The 20,832-nt window shown below is 39.9% G+C and overlaps 1 protein-coding gene across 2 annotated transcripts in view; it reads left to right on the forward strand.

The window, feature by feature from the left end:
• Nucleotides 1-20,832, forward strand: part of tnr (tenascin R) — an 89,146-nt gene that overhangs the window by 40,251 nt on the left and 28,063 nt on the right. The window contains exons 14-22 of one of the 2 annotated variants that reach the window (XM_022768757.1): nt 140-242; nt 1,063-1,152; nt 3,209-3,342; nt 3,525-3,654; nt 6,788-7,054; nt 10,146-10,265; nt 10,637-10,780; nt 16,799-16,918; nt 19,477-19,620. In XM_022768757.1, the coding sequence (XP_022624478.1) occupies nt 140-242; nt 1,063-1,152; nt 3,209-3,342; nt 3,525-3,654; nt 6,788-7,054; nt 10,146-10,265; nt 10,637-10,780; nt 16,799-16,918; nt 19,477-19,620 (1,252 nt within the window). The remainder of the gene's footprint in view (nt 1-139; nt 243-1,062; nt 1,153-3,208; nt 3,343-3,524; nt 3,655-6,787; nt 7,055-10,145; nt 10,266-10,636; nt 10,781-16,798; nt 16,919-19,476; nt 19,621-20,832) is intronic. The other variant, XM_022768756.1, reaches the window with a different exon arrangement.

The raw sequence follows: 20,832 nt of genomic DNA on the forward strand, positions 1-20,832 counted from the left end.
ATAAACCATTTATTCTATCAACCGTCAGCGATGCGTTGTAAAAAAAAAAATTGAAGCTGTTAAGGCTGCGAAAATATTTTTTCAAATGTTACTTTCGGTTAGGTGCTATAACTGTTTACATGTGTATGTTTAAATGTAGGTGGAGGGCTACCAAGTGGTGTACAGCACTTTAGCAGGAGATCAGTATGATAAAGTCATTGTACCGCGAAATGAGGGAGCTACCACGAAGACCACTCTCACAGGTGAGTGAGGAGGAGTGATGTGTTGCTCATCTTCCATTTATTGGGTTTTCTACTCAATTTTGCTTGAATTATTTATCATCAACATCTGTAGGCCTCTTTGGCTGGGCGCAGTGTTTTTGCTGATGCCGTCACTTTTATCACAACGCATCTAATGTGTGCTGAAGAAGCTGGGAAGTGCCTGTGTGTTTTACATGGCAGGATTATCTGCAGGGCTAACACTTGGCTGACGGGCTACTGATTGTATCTGCAGAAATGCTTGTTATCCTGCGGGGATATTGAAAGGCTGTCAGAAAGGGGGGGTCAGCTGGGGTGGGTTATTTTTTCTGAAAGGCCACAGTGCTGGAAAGGGCATGGCCGGCATAAGAATAGAAGCAAAAGGTCCTTGTGTCTTTCTGTTCAGCCACTACAATCAATGTTCTCATTCCTTCTCTGTCACTCTCATTTTCTCTCTGCCCCACTTTCTCTTCTAATAATCTCTGTCACTCTCGCTCAATTATCATTGCTCATCTCTTCATCTTTATTCCTGTAGCTTGAGAAGCTCATTGTGGACGTACAAAATTGATTTGAAACTGATCAATTATGCAGTGGGCAAAAAAAAAAAAAAAAAGCTGTTTTCTTCACAAATCATAGTGATGTACATGTAAATTTGCCAAGACCTCATCTCCGATGTAGAGCTAATTGGGCTGTTATGAAAAACTCCATCTAATTGACATGCAGGTTGTGTGAGGAGGAGAGTGTGAAACAACCCTGTGTGATGTTTCTTCTTGCTATATTGTGTGTTAAATTAGTTACCGGTTCTCTCTTTGTCTTTGTGCCTCAGACCTGCTGCCAGGCACGGAGTACGGCATCGGCATCTCTGCCATGAAAGACAGCAACCAGAGTACACCGGCAACAATGAACGCCAGGACCAGTGAGTGAACTGCTGTTTATACTCCACTGTAAAAAGCCAGTGATCCACTCATGCATGTAAGACAAACCACAGCAGCAGTGTACTAAGTGGACCGCTGCACAGTGTTGTACTGCAAATCTCAGCATCACAGCAGGCTTGCTGGCACATTTGTCATTATACATGTAATTCACAGTTCGTGCTGTGGGTCAGCGCTCTCGTTCCAACCATTAAAAGCCGTTTTAGTGAAATTAAGCAAATCAGATTTTGGCAAGACTTGTGCTGTTTTAAGCAGAGAGGTGTGTGGCTATTTTATGTTGCCGGCTTGGGTCAAAGTTCCCATTACAGCATTTTAAAGCTGTAATAATGCATACCAATTTGCTAATGGCCCTCTCTTTACCTCCGTACTTGATCGGCTGTTTGAATTTTTATTGTGTTTTGAGTTGTTTGGCTGAAAGAAAAAAGGACCCCAATTCACCCGCTGTTTGAAATGTCAGCGAAAGGAGGTGCTTCACTAATCTTTCCCATCACGCCAACTGCTCAGCACAACTTTCCTCCAGCTGCAGTCATTTTAATGGCATGACGGTATTATGCACTTCGCAAAATTATGCCTCCACTTGCCTTACGAGCAAGCTCTTTATACCCAACTATTTTGTGCACTCTCTTTAAACATTGAAAATGTACTAAGTCTATCACATCTATCTGAAATAGCTTTAAATAATATGACAACACCTCCTGTCTGCCCGGCACACAGCTGCGCTCATGGTACTATAAGAGCGAGGTGCTGAAACCTGAAAGCGTAATTTCCATCACCAGTGGCTTTACTTGTTCTGAAAAAAAAAAAAAACTCCATTTGACAAGGAGCTGCAAAAAGATTGAAGGTTCTGGCAAACAGTGAAGCCGAAGATTAGATGAGTATTAAACCATGGTGATTCACTGGGCAAGTTGGGTCAAGTTGCTGCAGGAACATAAGAACATTAGAACACAACAAATACAAAAATACAGACGTTAAGTTGATATAGAGTTCCTTTTGGAAATGAACTTCCTGGAAACGAACTATTAAATTTTAATGAGAAAGGATTTTTCTTTTGTTGTCAGGTTACACAGCAGATAAGAGTACAACAGAAGCTCTGAATGATTTATGAATGTAGTGATCAATAGCAACAGTTATGTTTCTGTTAAAATGTTGAGGCAGATCTCTGAAGTTATGCCAAAAGAAAATGTGAATCAATGCATGTTTACATCAACTCAAGTTACGTGAGAAAATTTAAGAGGATGTGACATGCAACATCTGAGCAGGTCTCGACTTTAGCCAAGGACACATTTTAATATTTATGTCTTTGTGTGTTCTGGTTGAGGAGAAGCTAAGACATGATTGCTTTGTGCACAGTAACATGAAGGTATGTTAGAAACATCTGCTTCTTACTGCATCTTCCCTTCTTCAATAGGCCACTTTTTCTACATCAGCTAAGTGTTAGCACTTTTATACAGTAACTGATCTACAATACAACAGAAAACAACATAGAACATAACCTGAGATTTAATGTCAATACATAAATTGTGTATTAATTACATAAATAGTATGAGGCTTGATGTACTTTATGTGATAATGACTTTTTGGGTTGGCTCAACCAAATAGAGGAAAAAATAAATAAGTGATAAATAAATAAAGACAAATAGATAAATAAGGCATCATTTGAATCTGCTTTTCTCCAGATATCTGTTGTTTTGTCTCAGGTTTTTATTTGTGATCAGTTGATTGTGATCAGTTGAAGAATACATCATTTTTATACTTAAGGGAGGAAATGATAAAGATAAAAATCAATTGTGTCCCACGTAGTTGCGCCTCAGTCACAGGACATTTGTCTGGCGGAAGGTCCCTAAAATGTCTTGTAACATCTTAAATTGTCGTGAGTAACTCACCCCATTGGTGTGCAACCACTCAGGTGCATTCTCCTGGGTAACACTTAATATGCTCATGCAGTAGTCTGCCTCAATGCTGGGGTGGTGCTTTGCATATTTGCTGAAAATATTTCATAGCACCTGTGCTTTTAGTGAAGTCATGCTTCTCTTCTGTTAGGTCTGGATGTGCCCATGGATTTAACAGTGACAGCCTCCACAGACAACACCATCACTCTGGTGTGGGGTGTGGTACAGGGTCCCATCGACCACTACAAGGTCACCTACACATCTTCCTCTGGAGTCACTACTGAGGTAAAGAACTGAACAGAAGAACATATAACATACAAGTTGCCTTGCAGGTGTGTACCGCACACTGAAGTATCTACTCTCATCCTGAAAGGGACCAGCAAGGCTGTGACCTTATATTGTGAGTCATTCCTAAAGTGCAGAGAAATCCCATTAAATATATGTTTGACTGCTTCTTCTCGTTCCAGCTGACAGTGCCTAAAGATGTAACAACCACCACACTGACAGACCTTGAGCCCGGGACTGAGTACACTATCACTGTAGCAGCAAGAAGAGGAAGACAGCAGAGCACTGCAGCTACCATAGACGCCTTCACAGGTAGAAGCAACATTCACAGTTTATAGTCAGAAACACCCTAATAGTGATACTTTAGTTCAAAAGAGATGATTTTACGTTAATAGGAGGCATCCATAAAACACAGGTTTATTTAAGAGATACATCTCAAATGATGATCAAATGGGAGCAAGGATGAGATAATTCCCTGTGAAATACCAACAACCCTCCCATTTATTTCTCTATGCTACAGCTGATATCAACTTGCCTAAAGAGCATGAAGGTTGCAGTACAGTTTTCTCACTTTGCTCCACTCAATTATCAAACGAAGTTAAATAAAATTCCCTCCCGGAGTGTTTCCCATGCTCAGGATAAAGACATGAAAGATCAGCCTATTAGTGCAGAGAACAGAGCCAGAGAACAGTTTGAACAACAGTGGCGCATAATGAAGCTGAATGGTGAATATAATGAACCAAAGTGTGGCAGCAGGTAAGGCGAGTCACGCTAAAAGATAATGGAGGACCATAAAAGACTTTGAAGCAGCAATCAGCAGAGGTAAATTAGTCAAGTCAGCTAATGAGCTTGTTACAAGCGTTGCCTAATTGCACCTCTGTTTTGCATCTACTCGTATTTGTGTTTCTGTTTCTTCTGATCCCTTTTCAACAACACGTTCTCTCAGTTTCCCTGTCACAGTATGACAGTATGCTTGCACTGCTCCATGTTACCTTCTTTCTCTGAGAATTTCAATCACAAGTCGGTTCTCTTTTCTCCACACTCGTGTCAATCCATCCTACTGTTTGTCAGATTGCCTGTCAATCTGCTCGGCTCTGTTGGTTTTTGTTATTTTTTTTAAAGGGAGCTTGATGTGATTTTCAGTCACACAAAGGATGGTGTCAGAATGATGGGCACCCGCTTACCTGCTGTCAGATTTGTCACGCTTTTCTTCACCACTCTCATCATCATCATCAGCATCATCATCATCATCAGCGTCATCGTCGTTGTCATCATCAACTCTTTTCTTCTTTACTGCGCATCATCGTGGCAATTGTCACTGTCATAACCTTCATCGTCATCATCACAGAGCTCATCATCGCGTTCATCATCTTTTTGTTATCTGTGGTTTCCTTCAGTGGCATCACTCCAGCCATCTGGAGAGGGGAGATGACAGAATGATAAAACGACAGATCAAGAGAATCAGAGGAAAAATAATTAATTACCTGTCATCTCCTTATCCACTGCTCACTTGGCCATATTGGCAACATCTGTCTTCCTGTACTCGGATGAACTCACCATCAGGAAAAAAAAAAAACCTGGTGAATAATCCAGAGTTTGATCTCAAACTGTAAATCCCAGACTGCCTTTGGGGCATCATTGTCTGACCTTCAGTTTGTGTCTTAGTCTGCACTAATATGCACTCGACCACTCGCTGTAAGCAGTTATCTGCAAACCTCTTGTTATTTATTCATTTATTTATGATTGCAGTCGTACTTTTACTCTACATTACTCAGAGAGCGACAGAGCTTTGTTAATTTACCATATGTATTCATTTACATATCATTTTTATGGATTCATTTGTTTGTTTATTCATTTATTCACTCATTCTTATTCTTTTCCAAGCTTTTTAAGATACATAATGCTAACACCAGCAAGAGTAAAAAAAAAAGAAAACATTTCCATGAAGGGAAATGCACTTTATTTTCATTATCTACAGTGTGAAAAAATTCAGGGCTTGTTTTTGTCATATCCCATCCATTAACATTATGGAGTGATTTAGTATTGTACTTTTACATTTACTGAAAATGCAACCAAATACAGAATATCTTGGATAATATCTGAATGAGAATGTTTAAAGAAAAGGAAAAAAGAAAAACAAACTTACATGGATAATTGGTTTCAGTAAATTTATGAGTCACCATGTGCCAGGTCTGTTCATCATTTTACTCATTTCTGTTGTTGTCGGTGCCACTTGCAGCGTTTCAGTGTTTGCTTGTGCTTTTTTTAAGGTGCAGTGCATCAGTCTGTCTTCACAGGCTGAGTAGCACTTCTCATGACCATCGGACTGACCTTTATCTTTAAATGTTCCCCTTTTTAAGGAATAATCAGCATCTTCTGTGCTATGAAACACACACAAGTGCATTAAAGTAAAACCTACAGAACGTGACTCATCACACATCACCTTCATTACCTTTGCTGCATCTTACTGGCTTTTAAATCATTACCAACTCTGCAAAAGACTAGTCAATATCATCTTGACCACCACGGCCATCACATTACACCAACTGTTACTCCTTACTCTCCAAAATCTAACCCATAAAGCTTCAGAAGTTTTTGACTGCTCTTGGTGCTGTGGTGCAAAGTTTGGATGAGTGTGTCCTTGTGTTGTTTGTATCATATCTTTTACCAGCTTTACGCACAAGGATACACATGAACGCCACCAGCATGGGGTTTACGCAACACAGACTTCTGCTGACTGCACAGGGCACTGGTGAAGAATAATAAAAGGAAGCGCTTCACCAGTAAAAGGAGAGAAGAACATAAATGCAGGCCGGTGTAAACGATGCAGGGTTAAATGATGACTGATTACAAAAAAAGCTCTACAGGATGACTTTAATCTGGATAAATAAGAAAAGGAGAAGCCAGTGTTACCTGCTATTTATACAACAACACATGGCTAATTAAATTAAAATCCTCTTCCATTTGCTGCTGTGTCAGCTGTTGCACTGGTTCATATTCATTACATCATCGCCTGTACAGGTCATACATTCTGACAACAGCATCTGCCATCATCATCATGTCTCCATTTTCTTATTGTGAACAGTCCCTTCACATCTTCATCTTTATGGCAGACAATTAAGGAAACAATTAGTTTCTCTTTTTTTTTCTTCTTCTTTTTTTTATGACCAATTAAATCATTACTTCCACATGATTGTGGTCCGTTCTGTCTCTCACCTGTCTCATCAACATTACACCCAAGGCTAATTTTCTCAGCTGTGTTATTAACGATCCGTTACATCATCCAGGACAGTTTCCATCCATCATTTCCATGAGTTACTTGTCCGTCATCTCAATAATGATGGGATCTGTTTTTTTTTCTTTCCTTCGCTATTTCCGGCTTTGTACTTGTTCTTAAAAAAAAAAAAAACACCCCTGATGACCTTTGGACCCTCCGTTCCTCCAGGAATCAGACCTGTAACCCACCTCTACTTGTCAGAGGTGACTTCAGATTCAGTTTCGGTGGCGTGGAGTGCCCCAGCACCGCCCGCTGACCTCTTCATCCTGAGCTACAGCTCTGCCGACGGGACCGACACCTCTAAGGTGACGCTGGACGGCTCCAAGACGAGGTCACTGGTCCAGGGGCTGCTGCCGTCCACTCAGTACACCATCAGTCTAATCACAATTCAGGGGGATGTTACCTCTGAGCCTATTACAGCATCACTCACTACAGGTGAGCTGCTTGATTTCATGGAGAAGTACATGAGCAGCATAGAAAAGGTCTGTGGCTTTGTGTGAGGTCTGTCTAAACAGTTACTGTATGCATCCTTGCTTCATGCAAGTCTTTGTCCATGCATGGATTTTCCTTAACATGTGAACTTAACAGGAGATCATGTTTAGGGCTGCAACCAACGGCCTTTTACATTATCAATTAATGTGAAAAAGATAGATGGACTTGCTAATTGTTGGGTCTATAAAAATGTCAGAAAATGGTGTAAAAAATGTAGATCACAGTTTCTTATTTTCTGAAGTAATGTCTTTAAATTGCTTGTTTTGCCAACCATTTGCCATTTGCTAAACATTGCTCCAAAACCTTAAGATATTCAATTTACATGCACTCAAGACAAGAAAGCAGCTAGTCCTCAAATCTGAGAGGCTGTAGCTAGGTGGTTTGTTTTTGGTTTTTGTTTGTGTGAAAGAACTTTAATCAGTTATCAAAAATAGTTGCTGATTAGTTTTCTGTTGAACAAGTAACTAATTAATTGACTAATCCTTTCTGCATTCATGAATGAGTTGCACTGTTAGGGTTTATTAAGAAAGGTGGCATTGGAATATCCCTGATTCTCATTTAGAATGAAGGAGAAAAACTGAGGTTAGGATTTGGGAAGAGGGGCTTTCATTGAAAGGAAAGTGGTGAATTAGCACATGTGAGGTAAAGCGAGAAAGGGAAGAGGAGGAAAATCTGTGTAAGAAATGGAAATACGAAGTGATTTTAAATGAAATACGTACTCACAAAAATGCTGTTTGAGCATTTCATTTGCACAGAGCCACAGCAGAATGAGTTTTGTAATTAGAGGTCTGCCTTGAAGGTTTTTTTATTTTATTTTATTTTTTTCTTTGCCAGACTTAGAGACACAGCACCACTAATCCTACCTTGTTTTGTTCTTCTGTGTTACCAGATGGCTGAGTTTTGCCACACTCGAATATGAAACTTGAGTCAATAGACAGTCTGAATAGCAATCCAGTGTTCAGTCTAAACTCAAATAAACTATTTAAACATTGGGGGATATTTGAGAAACTGCCGGTAAATGGCACTCTAATAAAGAGAAGGGCAGAGAGAAGGAGAGAGGCGAGAGAGGGGAAGGACAGGTGCAATGTGAGGGCTCAAATCCTAACTGTAAAACTTAGTGTAAGAGCAAGAGTCTGCCTCTGCTGTGTACTGAGTTCTGTTTCCATCTCTACAGCTGAAATGAATCTTCTTAGTCTTCCCTTTCTTTTATCTCCTCTCACAGTTTGTCCATCGTTTATCTCTATTTTTTTTTTTTTTTTTTTATGAAAATGTTTTAATACAAACTGCGACACAAAGACCCGTCACACTCCTCTCCTTCTTTCTTTATATGTTATAAAGTATTACCGTTCAATTTTTCATTAACTGGCTTATTGTGTTAAAAAGGAGTCCCAGAAACATTTCTTTTGATTACGAGTGTGCTGTTCTCATCTGGGAAGAGGATGAATAAGAAGAGGGTCAGTATTTTAACATTCCTGACAAAGAGACAATGGGCAAAACACAAAAGAGAATACGTGTTTATCTTTTCTAAGAAAAAGAGAGATTGTTAAAAGTTAAACTAAGAGAGGGGTGGAGACAAATAGTGAGAAGAAGGAAGTCAGCATTTAACAATGAAGATGTTAACTTTGCATCATTGCCAGAGACACTCGCATGCTGTCATCTGATTTTTGTGCCAGGTTCATGTAAAGCCTTGGCAGCTAGGAAGCGAGCAGATTTCAAGGGGTGGAATTGAAAAGGGGTTTTGAGACAGATGTACAGTATTTCTGGCACCTGTCTTTACACTTCGGTGTCCCACTTTGATCCCACATGTTTCTGTGTGAGAGCTGATGAGAGACTGCACTCTGGCTTTCCTTGTGCAATTAGTTGTGTTTTTAGGATTACATTTGCTGTATTTGCAACATTTGAAACATTTGCTTTTCTTACAAGCCTTAACCGCAACTGTAGTTGGCGAGCGGGGTCATATTGCCGTGAATCGTCTGCTGTGGTCAGTGTAAAGGGAAGTCTTAATGTGATTCAGCCAGAGGGCCATATTCATTTATTAGCTTACACAGTATAAATTGAATTGTGATCTTCCACAGGGATACAGTCAACGGGACTAGATACCTCTGACAGAACAATTCAGTAACCTTCAGGAAGCTTCGGCAGAAAATATAATTTTTCAGCCATTATTCTTGGGTGACACCTTTGCCAAAGCAAATACAATTAGTAAGATATGCATGAATGAATAATAACAGTTTAAATGAATGCTACTGTATTTCATACAAGTGGAATTTAAATTAGTTGAAAGCCAAGAGTAAAAAATTGACCCCTGTGCTTGTGAATAACAGCTATTATTTGTTTTACAAGTGGGAGGAGAGAGCAGAGTAGTCGGTTTACAAGTTTCTGCCCTTGTCCATAACAAGAGATGGAAATGATCTCTTCCTCTCCTCCTCCTCCATCTTTTTCTTATCCCCTCTCTAACTTTCTTTATCCCTCTATTTCTTTCTCTAATTGGTAAGGACCCACCATGACTTTAATTGTTTGCTCACATTGTTTTCACCGTAACCTTTTCCACGGCAGCTCGATCGTCTCAGGAGACACATAAAACAAATTGTCAGGTGGGGGGGGGGAGGTTTGCACTGTGTAAACTCTGCTCGGTTTCAATGCTGATGCCGGCCATTTTGTTCTTTATCTTTTGATCGGTGTTTTATTTTTTTTTTTTAAGACAAATTTGCATTAAAAGTGCATGTGCCTCCACAAACCAAGGACAGGTCTGTTTATGTAAATGTAATGAGGAGATTAAAAATGACCCAAATGAGGATTACTGAAATACTTTGACTTTCAAGGGCACTTGTTTCTTTTAGATGTTTATGTAAATTGCTGAACTTGCTTAATAATATACCAGATAATGCGTTCCTATTGTACATCAGGGATCATGAATAATCGGATTGATTGACTGATAAGATAGGCCTTTTAGAACACTTAGTCTCTCATATTGTCTATTACAGGCCTTTTTGCCCACATTTTATCACTTCCTTATCCATCATCCCCCTTCTAGGCATGGACCCTCCAAAAGAGATGATGGTGTCAGATGTGTCTGAGGACGCAGTGACTATTTCTTGGATCAAACCACTGGCTCCATTTGAATACTATAAGCTGTCTTACCAGTCAGCCAGAGGTAGGGGATATTTTACAGACTGTAATGTTTGTCTTCAGTGCATTTTAATAACAAGGTGTTTAATATATTAACATACACATGGCACACAGCTTTTCCTTGTTACAGTTAAACGAACATGCCATTTACTGTAGCGGGTCTCTCGGATGTAAGATATTTTGTAGCAGAGCACCCCGTTACACACCCTATTATACCTAATTAATTATAACATTTTATCAGTGGGATTTAATTGAATTTTTAATTAAAATTCTGCATTGATTAAATATTTACTCTGTGATGCAAAACGTACACCAGCTGGCTAAGCAGTATACCCTGTACACGAGGAAATGTGATGTCCTGATGTCGGTCTTCTCTCTCTCTGGTGTCTCCTGCAGGTCGAGTGGACAGCGTGGTGATTGACAGCGATGTGACCAACTACACCTTGTCCAGTCTGTTTCCTGCTACAGAATACGAGATCAGTCTCAACGCTGTCAGAGGGAGTCAGGAGAGCAAAGTGGTCACCACCTCCGTCTTCACAGGTGGGAGCTAATAATAAAACATTATTAAGACATTGTGTTTAATTATTTTTTCAATTAACGTATGAAAAATAAGTGAAACAAACATCCACAGGGATGTTTTGCGGTTGCTTGTTTTGTGCGACCAACAGTCCAGAACCTAAAGATATTCAATTTACTGTCGTGTATGACAAAAAAACAAGCAAACAAACAAAAAAAACAGGAAATCATCACATTTGAGAAGCTGAAACCAGGGAGTGTTTGGTATTTTTGCTTGAGTAATAACTCAAACAATTGGTTGATTATCAAAATACTCACCATTTAATTTTCTGACATTCGACTAATCAATTAATTGAATAATTATTGCCGCTTTAAACACGGCGCTTTGGCTATAGGCAGGGTTTTTTTTCTATTTGCAGCAGGCTGTTGGGGAGGCTGCCTACATCTAGGCTTTCCTAGCTTGATTCCTTGCTCTAAACATGTCCCCTGAAAAGCCAAGGCATTTATTGTTACATTTTCCGTAATGCTCTGCTCTTGTAAAATAAGGGGCTGCATTGTATTGGAACCATGCTCCTCACTCCTTCGACTACTACTCTGATAAACGTTCCTTCTGCGAGTGGGCAGCAAGGGGGCAAAATATTTGCCATGTAAAATGAATGAAGAATGGCTCTTCCTCTGCTAGACTTTCACACCAATTGTTCTTCCCACAACAACACTACAACAGCTTGCCAGCGGGAGATTTATACTAAAAAGAGCAATAGACATGCACACATGCACGCACACACACAAACACACACACACACACACAGATATCAGACAAAATCTAAGGGTACAGCTGACATCGCAGGGGTTGCAATCTTTGCTGCTGCGATAGATGAAACTGTCCACTCTGTGACCCAGTAATTGGTAACCTACTCCAAACTCTATCTCACTTTCCTCTATCTGTCTTTCTGCTCTCCTCCTTTGCTTATCTCCTTATCCTTTCTTCTCACTTCTGCATTGTTATGCCTCTCTCCATCTCTCGCGCTCTTCCTCTTTCTCCTCTTCTCTATCCTCCATCTTTCTGTCCTCTTTCTGTTTCCTCTCTGCTTCATCCTTTTTTTCTTAAATCTCCCTTCCCCGTGTCTTTCTCCCCCCTCAGTCTTACCGATCCATCATTATAAGCGAGAACTCTCCAGCTCTCCTGCTCGCAGACTCTTAACTTAGCACTGAATCTTAAGTTATGAAAACATAAAACCTCACTTGCACACACACGCATGTAAATATGAGACACCGTTCTTCTCTGTGAAAGATTTTCACTAACCTAAGATTAACACACTCTCCCAGTGCTGTATGCATAATCTTCTGGGTGAGTGTGTGCGTGCGTGCGTGCGTGCGTGCGTGCGTGCGTGCGTGCGTGCGTGCGTGCGTGCGTGCGTGTGTGCGCACACACATGAGGGAGCCGAGGAGAGCACAGAACGGGAGAGAGAGGAGGAGAGCAGAAGGTGTGTTTGCATGCCAATGAGACCTGGAGCCAGCAGGTTCAAGAATCCAGTGAGATAGAAGAAGCTAAAAGAGACTATTTCGCTCACTTTCACTCTCTTTCTCATCTCTCTCTTTATTATCGGCTCCCTGTTCTCTCAGTCCCTGTGTACTTACAATGAAGAGCGCCTTTGGGGCTGTAATAGCCTGAAAAGAACATAACTCCAAAGTCAAGCTTGTTAGGAATGGTAAATAACATTTTCCTCATCGCACAATACCCAACCAGGAACATTTTAATACCGCCTTCAACAACAATACGTAAATAGGGAATTGCAAGAGTAATCTAACATTGCCTGGCCAAGTATGTAATGACTTGAATTGCTGCTTATTTCACTTCTGTAATCAATTATTGTCAGAAGGGATGAAAAAAAAAAAAAAAAAGCAAAAAGCCGTATTTAATTTTGCCAACACAGCAGGTGCTACTAATCTAAGATGAATTTGGGAGGGCTGACACTAAATGGACCATGTGAAGGCCTGTTTAAGAGCTAATGACGGTGCTCGTTAGCAAAGTGTCGGGACCCTTAGTAAAGTATCAATCTCCCCCAAAACTGACTAACACATATCTCATAGACGATGCTTTATTGAAATATCCAATAAAATCCCAATTAAAGCTGAAAGACAAAATGATAATTGTTTAAGGGAACCAACACAGAGAGTAAAGTAAAGTATAAATAAAAAAGGAATGTAAGGCTAAAGGACATGTTGTCAAGCAGAGGAAGAGGCAAAAGAAAAGATGAAAAATAGAGACTTAGAGTAAGAGAGGTGATTAATGTTTAGTAATGAGAGTCTAAAAGAAAAAAAAAAGGAGAGTAAAAAGAGCATGTTCTTCATTTCTGAAAACCTTTTTCTCCTTGTCAGAAACCAGTGAGGCTTGTTAGGCTGGACATGTCTTTGGTGTGCAGCAGCCTGAGCTTTTCAGGTTAGCATTCTTCCAGCCCTGTTACATGTGTCACAGTCTCAGCACGACATCTCTGCACAAGTGCTATCACTTAACTTAGAATCAATTTCAGGTGCAACATCAAATCGTTTAAACCAAGTGGTCCATTATTTTTTCAGTCACAGTTAAAATAATAATGCCATAGAAAATAGCAATTATTCACAGATGGGGAACAAGTCTGCAATTAACTGCCAAGAATAACTGAACAAAAGATTGTAATAATGTTAAGTCCTTGTGCCTGCAGAGTGCACGCTCAGAGAAAATCATCTGAATCACACACGTAAGAGAAGACCGCTATGTTAATGTTACAGTAAAGATTACTCCCTGTGAACCAACATGAGGACCATTTATGAATGACAGAATACTTCAGGTTCAGGTGCTAAATGGCACAAAACAACTAACTAATCAATACCAATGATCATGGCCATGTCTCACTTTTCAAATAAATGGTTTAGCAAGCATATTTACCTCCACACAGAGTATATTCAGAATCTAAATTCAAGCATTGAAAAGTTTCCCTGTGACAGCGCAGCTCACCTGCAGCTGTAGAAGCAGGTCCAAATATTTGCAGGGCTGAAGTCTGCCCCACATGAGTTTTAATATTGTGCTACAATCACATTCAGTGTAGCTGTGGGGTTAATGTGGAGGACGCACTCACACACTGATAACCTGCTTTTTTTCTTTGTACGGTGAAGCAGTGCAGCTTCCACAGTAATGAGAGGGGATGCAGAGATAGACTGGGGAGTAAAACGGCCCAGTGTGTCTTACTAACTGGACTGTGTGCTGCAGTCTAGTCTACATAATGACCACAGACATAACACAAAACAGACCTCATGGCCAACCCACGCAGCTGGGTTGTTCCCAGCCCAGCCGTCCAACAATAGTTAGTTTTAAAGCATTTTTCTAACATATTTTATAGCACACCAACCATAAAACATAAAATGCCCCATGACTACAACATCCCCTTGACCAATTGTCTCCAATAAAACTAAGCGTAGAATCTAAGCTGTTAGCAGGCATATAAACTGTATCAACATTTATTTCACGACTCAGCCAAACTATCAAATAAACTGTTGGCTGTTAACTTGTAAATGTGTTTTTGCAAACTGGTGTCAGTGTGTGTACAGAGGGAAAACCACTCTGCACCTTTTCCATTTGTAGAAATTAATGATTGCATGTCTTTAGGGTTCAAAGAGACAAACACAGTGACAGGTCTATCAGTCAATAAGCAATCTTGCGTTGGCTGACTGCAGTTGTTATAATAACCCAGCCCGGCATGTTGGAGCTAGTTAGCAGCAGAGTACTGACCAACAGCTAGAGCTAACAGAGACTAAATACCAGTCAGAATCAGTCAGGATCATATAATCACAATCCTTTAGCCAACATTAGCTCAGCAGCTAAAGGCTGAGACCTCCCAGCATGATCAGTTAGATGATTCCTAAATCCTTCAGCCTGACTTACCAGATGTTTGTCATTATTACCCTAAGTAGACAACTTCATAACAGTAACCACTAGATATTATGATGAATAAGTAATTTTAAGTATCACAGTAATGAAGCTATTATCATTAATGTGAGCTGCAGTGAATTGGTCTGGTTTTCTTGATACAGATGAATAATGAATAAGATTCTTAGAATTTGTCTTCAAGCGAGATCATGATTAAAATATTTGCTGCTGAAACAAAGTGCTGTACCCACACATGAAACCAAGTTATACAGGTGTGTCTAAAATAGCCTGTCTAATCTTAATTCTTCAGTCACTGTATATTATTTGTAGCACTCGCTTTGTATAGTTAGCCACTGTAAAAGTACCACTAGGCCCATTAGACCCTCTCTCAGACAACCCTGGCTTAGACAGTGCACTAAGCTTCGGACGCACTTCACTACAGAAGTCTGAATTCATTCTTCCCTCGTCTTCAGGTTTTACAGCTTTCAGAACAAAGTGGAAGGATCATAACCAGTGTGCATGCTTTCTTGTGTTATCGGCACTTGCTCTGTAGTCAGTGCTGTACTGTGTTACTGCTGTGTGTTATCGAGTTTTCACAGGAGGATGCTGCTATATTCACATGATCATTATCTCAATGTCCTGTATTCGTAGACACATATATATTCATGGATTTTTGCAGTATAGCATGTAAGTTCACTGCTTCTTGGCAGCTGACACTCCCGGTTTAATTGTGCAGAGATTCCCATCATCATGCACCACAGCCCCATACTGCAGTCACATAGCAGCCTTTGTTCCTTTCTCACAAACCTTTTGTCTTGTCCTGAATCCAAACAGGATGTTAAGCACCGGAGCTTGACTTTCAGATACAGATCCGAGCGCGAGCGTGACGTAGTTGGCTCGAGCCTGTGATTCACCGGTGCAATCAGGAAATGGAGAGTGATGATTGGATTATCACAGGCCCTAATGAAAGAGGATGACCTGTTTATTTTTTTTATTTTTTTTATTTTTTGGCCATCTCAACTCCATCTCCATTGCCAATCTGATTGACTTGGCAAACATCCATTAAATTCACTTAAACCTTTTTGCAATTAAAGTAATTATTTTAATCAGGTTTGTTCAACTATTGCAGTGAAAAGAAAGACTCACTTCAGTGTGCTAATGAGCACAATTCTTTTTTTAATTCTGATGAGGGCAGGGCAGTATTAATTACCTCATCGGGGCAGAGCTTTGGAGCACATGCAGAGTTCTATGTTTTTCTGCCACGCTCTGTGCCTTGCCAGAATAACACGCCTGAGGAGAAATTGGGGTTGAAACACTGAGGTTAAAGGTATAATTAAATTCAAACTCAATTTTGGCATGTCCAGCAGTCTAAGAATGAATTGAGGAAGAGGGTGAGGAAACAGTAGGCTCCGGAGAATATGTGAGAGTTTCTACTGCTTATTTGACAGAATAATTTCTCTTTGATGTGTAGAATTGAGGAAACAGTGATCAAAATGGCAAAGAGTGTCACTATAATTATAACGCAGATGCAATGTGAATGATGGTTTTCCATTTAAGATTTGTTTAGGTGTAATTGGCAAAATATGTACAAAATGACTCCCCCAATACGACACAGTTGTAGGTTCTGTACAAATTGTTGGTTTGTATTATTGGAGTATTTTAAAAAATACCTGAGATGAGAAGTCCTGCAGCGCCCAGCAGCTAATGGCTTTTGTTTTGCAGTGAGCCTTTCCACCTTTCATTATCACCATTATTATTATTAGCAGGCCTGAGGTAATTAGTTTCAGTCATTTCTCAGGCAAAAAATAATAATAATAATAATAAACCTTCCCTGGTTGCAGCTTCTTAAATGTGATAACTTGTGTGTATCATTAAAAATAAATTGAATATCTTTCAGAGTGTTAGTCAGACAAAAAACATTTGAACATTTTGCATTTTTCAGTATTTTCTGTCATTTTATAAACAAAACGATTAAAATGAATTTTTCGGCGATATGTATTGAACATGCTGTCTTATTGTATATGTAACTGAGTATCACATAAATAAAACTTTATGAGCCTTTTATTATTGTTTTGTTTTTTTTCTTTGTTGTTTTGTAAAACATCAAGCTCATATTTTTTCTTGTATTATAATCCTAGCGATGGACATGCCAGCTGAATTGACGGCCCTCAATATCACCCCGCAAGGAGCCCTGCTGAGGTGGAATCCTCCACTGTCCAGTGTCGACAACTATGTGCTGACCCTCACACACAATCAGGGTAAGCTGTCAGAACTGCCATTCATTTGCAGTTCAGTATACAATGAATAGATGACCATTCATTCATTTAACCATCAGCTTAGGACAAGAATTAGATCAACTCTATGTTTTTGATGCCTTGATTTCTGGGACTGCACAGTTGCAAATAATGAAAAATTCTGTTGATAATATTTCAATTTCACATCCCCACTAAAATGTTCTTAAACTGGCTACCAAGACCCAAAATCACATTTTGGCACATCAGCTTTTTTTTTCTTTTTTTTTTTTTATCAATGCCAGTGTCTATGTGCTTTATGATTGTGTTTCATGTATCATTTAAATACCAACTTGTTACTGAGAAAAACACCATATTCACTGAGTTGAACCACACAGCGGACTACAGTCACATCAGCCTGCAGAGTCAGAGTATAATGAGCAGATATGTTTTAGGTCATTCAGGTGCATCATGTGGAGATATGACAGGTACCATCAAGGTTTTCCCATTAAGAAGTGAGATCAGCGGGATGCGTCCTCCGGGGCAATATAGACCCATTAGTCTTGCTTTCAGAACAGTTCATTATGCTTGGTAGAACCACGAAGCCTTGGCACAAACATTGCAGTTATTACACAGCATACGTTTCTGATGCGAGCCATGTCTGACAGGCATATCCAGATAGGAAAAAGATAGCCATATTGCTTGGCACCTCGGAGCCAGTTTATTATTTGCTCCCTGAACTACGGTGCATTCAGAAAGTATTCATACCACTTCACTTTTACATATTTTGTTATGTTTGTTATGTCTCTGGTCTAATGAAACCGAGGTTGAACTGTTTGGCCTCATTTTTAAGCATAATCTCTGAAGGAAACCAGGCACCTGCCCACTATCATCCCAACAGTGAAGCATGGTGGTAGCAGCGTCATGCTGTGGAGGTGTTTTTCTGTGGAGACTGGCCAGAGTTTAGGGAAAGCTGAACGGAGCAAAGTACAGATATATCCTTAATAAAAACTTTGTCCAAATCACTGAGGACCTCAGACCGGGCAGAAGGTTCACCTTCCAACAGGACAGTGACCTTAAGGACACATCCAAGACAACACAGGAGTGGCTCAGGGACAAGTCTGTGAATGTCCTTGAGTGGCCCAGCAGGAGCAGTGAATTTAAATGATTTTAGCATAAGGCTGCAACATAACAAAATGTGAAAAAAGTGAAGGGGTCTCGATACTTTCTGAATGCACTGTAAGTGGATGTCTGCCAACTTACATTTGGTTAGCCAGCCACAGATTAAGCTTAAAGCTACTTGACATGCACAGCTACAGTGCTGAAATATGAAAGTGTAAAAAGTTTCAAAGGAATCACATTTTTCAAACAGCTCGCCCAGTGTTGGTAGTCATTAGTCTTTGAAAAGATGCTTTTTAAACTCGCTAGTCAAATGTTTAACGACACTTGATCTCAACCATTATTTTCTCTCTGACTTTTATAAACTGGCTGGAGAAAATGTTTTGAAAGCGTATTTCTCATGAGCACATGACCCCACTGACTGCACCATGCCTGGAGTTATTCACAGAAATCTGTATTACTCAGCTGTAGGAGTCAATGTGTAAATTACACCCTGAGTGACTGGATCTCAGCCAGATCATCTCAGATACAGAGACAGTATCTATATGCCGGACACATACTTGGAAACCAGCCCCAGTCAGGGTTTACAGAACTGCAATGCAAGTTGTGGACAAATTCCCTTGAGTGTCAGTGTATTAAACCAAGGTCAATAAACCTCATATTTCATCGAGTGTTGTCCTGCATCAAAAATAGATGTTTATTGGCAACCTGGAACACCCACATAAAATCCAAACCATCGTGGTATCAATCATTCAAACTTTATATAAAATAGAGAAGAAAGGGTTTGCATGTATCCTCACTAGCATCACTGTCACTGTGAAATTTCACAGCTCTCGTCTTAACTACTATAAATGAAATCTCTGTGACCCAACAAGATCCTTTTGACACTAGAGCAGTTATATTAAATGTCTTTTCTAGTTGATTTGACGTTTCACACTCATGTAACAAAATTATTTTCTTCAGAAAACATTATTCACAGTCAATTTGAAGGCAGTTTCTTATGACTGAAAATGGATTTGGTAATCAAATGGTGATTTATCTGAATTCACCCTGTTAAATTGATGAGAAAGATATCGCGAAAATAGCCTCAAATGATTCTCGGAAATATAAACTACATGAGATCGGTGCTGGAGAATGTTTTCGCAATCTTGTATTTTGGGTATGTTACATATTATATATTATATAGTATTCAGTCATATTTAAGTACAAAAGACATCATTGTGCCTTATGTACTCTCCAAAAGCATTTTGCACCAAAAGCATAATTAGTGTAGAAATGCTGTGAATTGAAAAGGATCCCAAAGGCGGTTGAACAGTGTAGGCTTTGCCATGTTTCCATGCTGGGGTGCACATTTCAAAGAGATTTAATGTAATCTATTTAGAAAAAACTGAAAACAGAAGATGTGCTTGATGGTGTTAATGTAGTAAACATCTAAACCTTGTGGGTGTTTTACTTCTGCTTTCCAGTGACAGCTGATACATTCCTTGTGGAAGGCAACAAACAGGAGCACCAGCTGTCGAACCTTAAGCCAAGCACCACCTACTCTGTGGCCCTCTACGCCACCAAAGGACCCCTCACCAGCGGCACGGTCATCACCAACCTCCAAACACGTATGTGTCCATTTTATCCAGCCTGCTGGGTGGCACAGTGACTCAGTGGTTATCACTGTTGCCTCAAAGCAGGGCGCTCCTTCAGGCCTTTCAGTGTGGAATTTAAATGTTCTCACACATTTGCGTGGGTTTCTTCACACCAAGAAAAATACAAGTTGATTATGAATAATCCTGCCAGTGTCATTGAGCAAGGGCAATGGCAACACACTGCTTCCAAAGTAGTTAGAAACAAACACATGGGTTGCATTTCACTCAGGGTGTAACAGAAATAACAGAAGTGTGTCACACAAAGAAAAAATACAACCAGTGTTTATGTGCTGTAGCAATAAATCACCACCACTGTGACTAACCTGGAAAAGTCACACTAAATTGGAGGGATGGATGCAGGCCTGGGTGATGTAGCAAAAATAATTTAGCACGATAATTCTTCTCATACCAGTCAGTATATATTGTCATGGTCACATTTTTCCTATTGATTGGTTGGCGAACATCAAAAAGGTGGGTGTTATCTAATATGAGCCGGTCAGAGGCAGACGCAGAGAGGGTGAAGAAAACACAAACAACAAGGAAGTTGAAGCTGCAGTGACTCATTTGTTAAGATCTTGATGGATAAACAATTATAAGCCTCCCCTGTGAAGTGATTTGGTTTTGTTTCTGTCTGTGTATGCGTTACCCCAAATGAACTGAAACAAAGTCAGTGCGTGGTTGGAAGCACACCACAGGACGCCTGGCTGGTATAGCCACAAGGCATAGTGTTAATTTGTTCCCCTAGACACAACAACAAATCATTTCTCCAGTACCACCTGGGCCGTGACAATGTCACTATAGAAATTAAGTATTTCTGTTCCACAGATGACCTTGAGCTATAAACTCCCTATCAATAGATCTGTTGCAAGGGGATGGGTCTGATTACTGGTGTTGACGACTGCCGAGTGGTAAGAGTGGTTGATGGTAAGAGTGCTGAGTGCTTGCACTCTGCATGCTTTACTTGTTGGGAATGGCATGATAAATTGACTTTGTAGTATTTCCCGTTTCTGTTTACATAAGTTTTTAGCTTACTTACCAGTGTTCTGTACGTGACCAGTAAGTAATCTGTTCCCCTTTTAGGACAGTTTCATCCACTTTATAGCCGAACACGACTTTAAGCAGCTGAAGTACCGTACCGCCACACCACTGACCTTATATCATATTATATCATACCTTACATCATAC

This window comes from Seriola dumerili, unplaced genomic scaffold (assembly GCF_002260705.1).
Source record: "Seriola dumerili isolate Sdu_G_001 unplaced genomic scaffold, Sdu_1.0 BDQW01001821.1, whole genome shotgun sequence".
Taxonomy (NCBI): domain Eukaryota; kingdom Metazoa; phylum Chordata; class Actinopteri; order Carangiformes; family Carangidae; genus Seriola; species Seriola dumerili.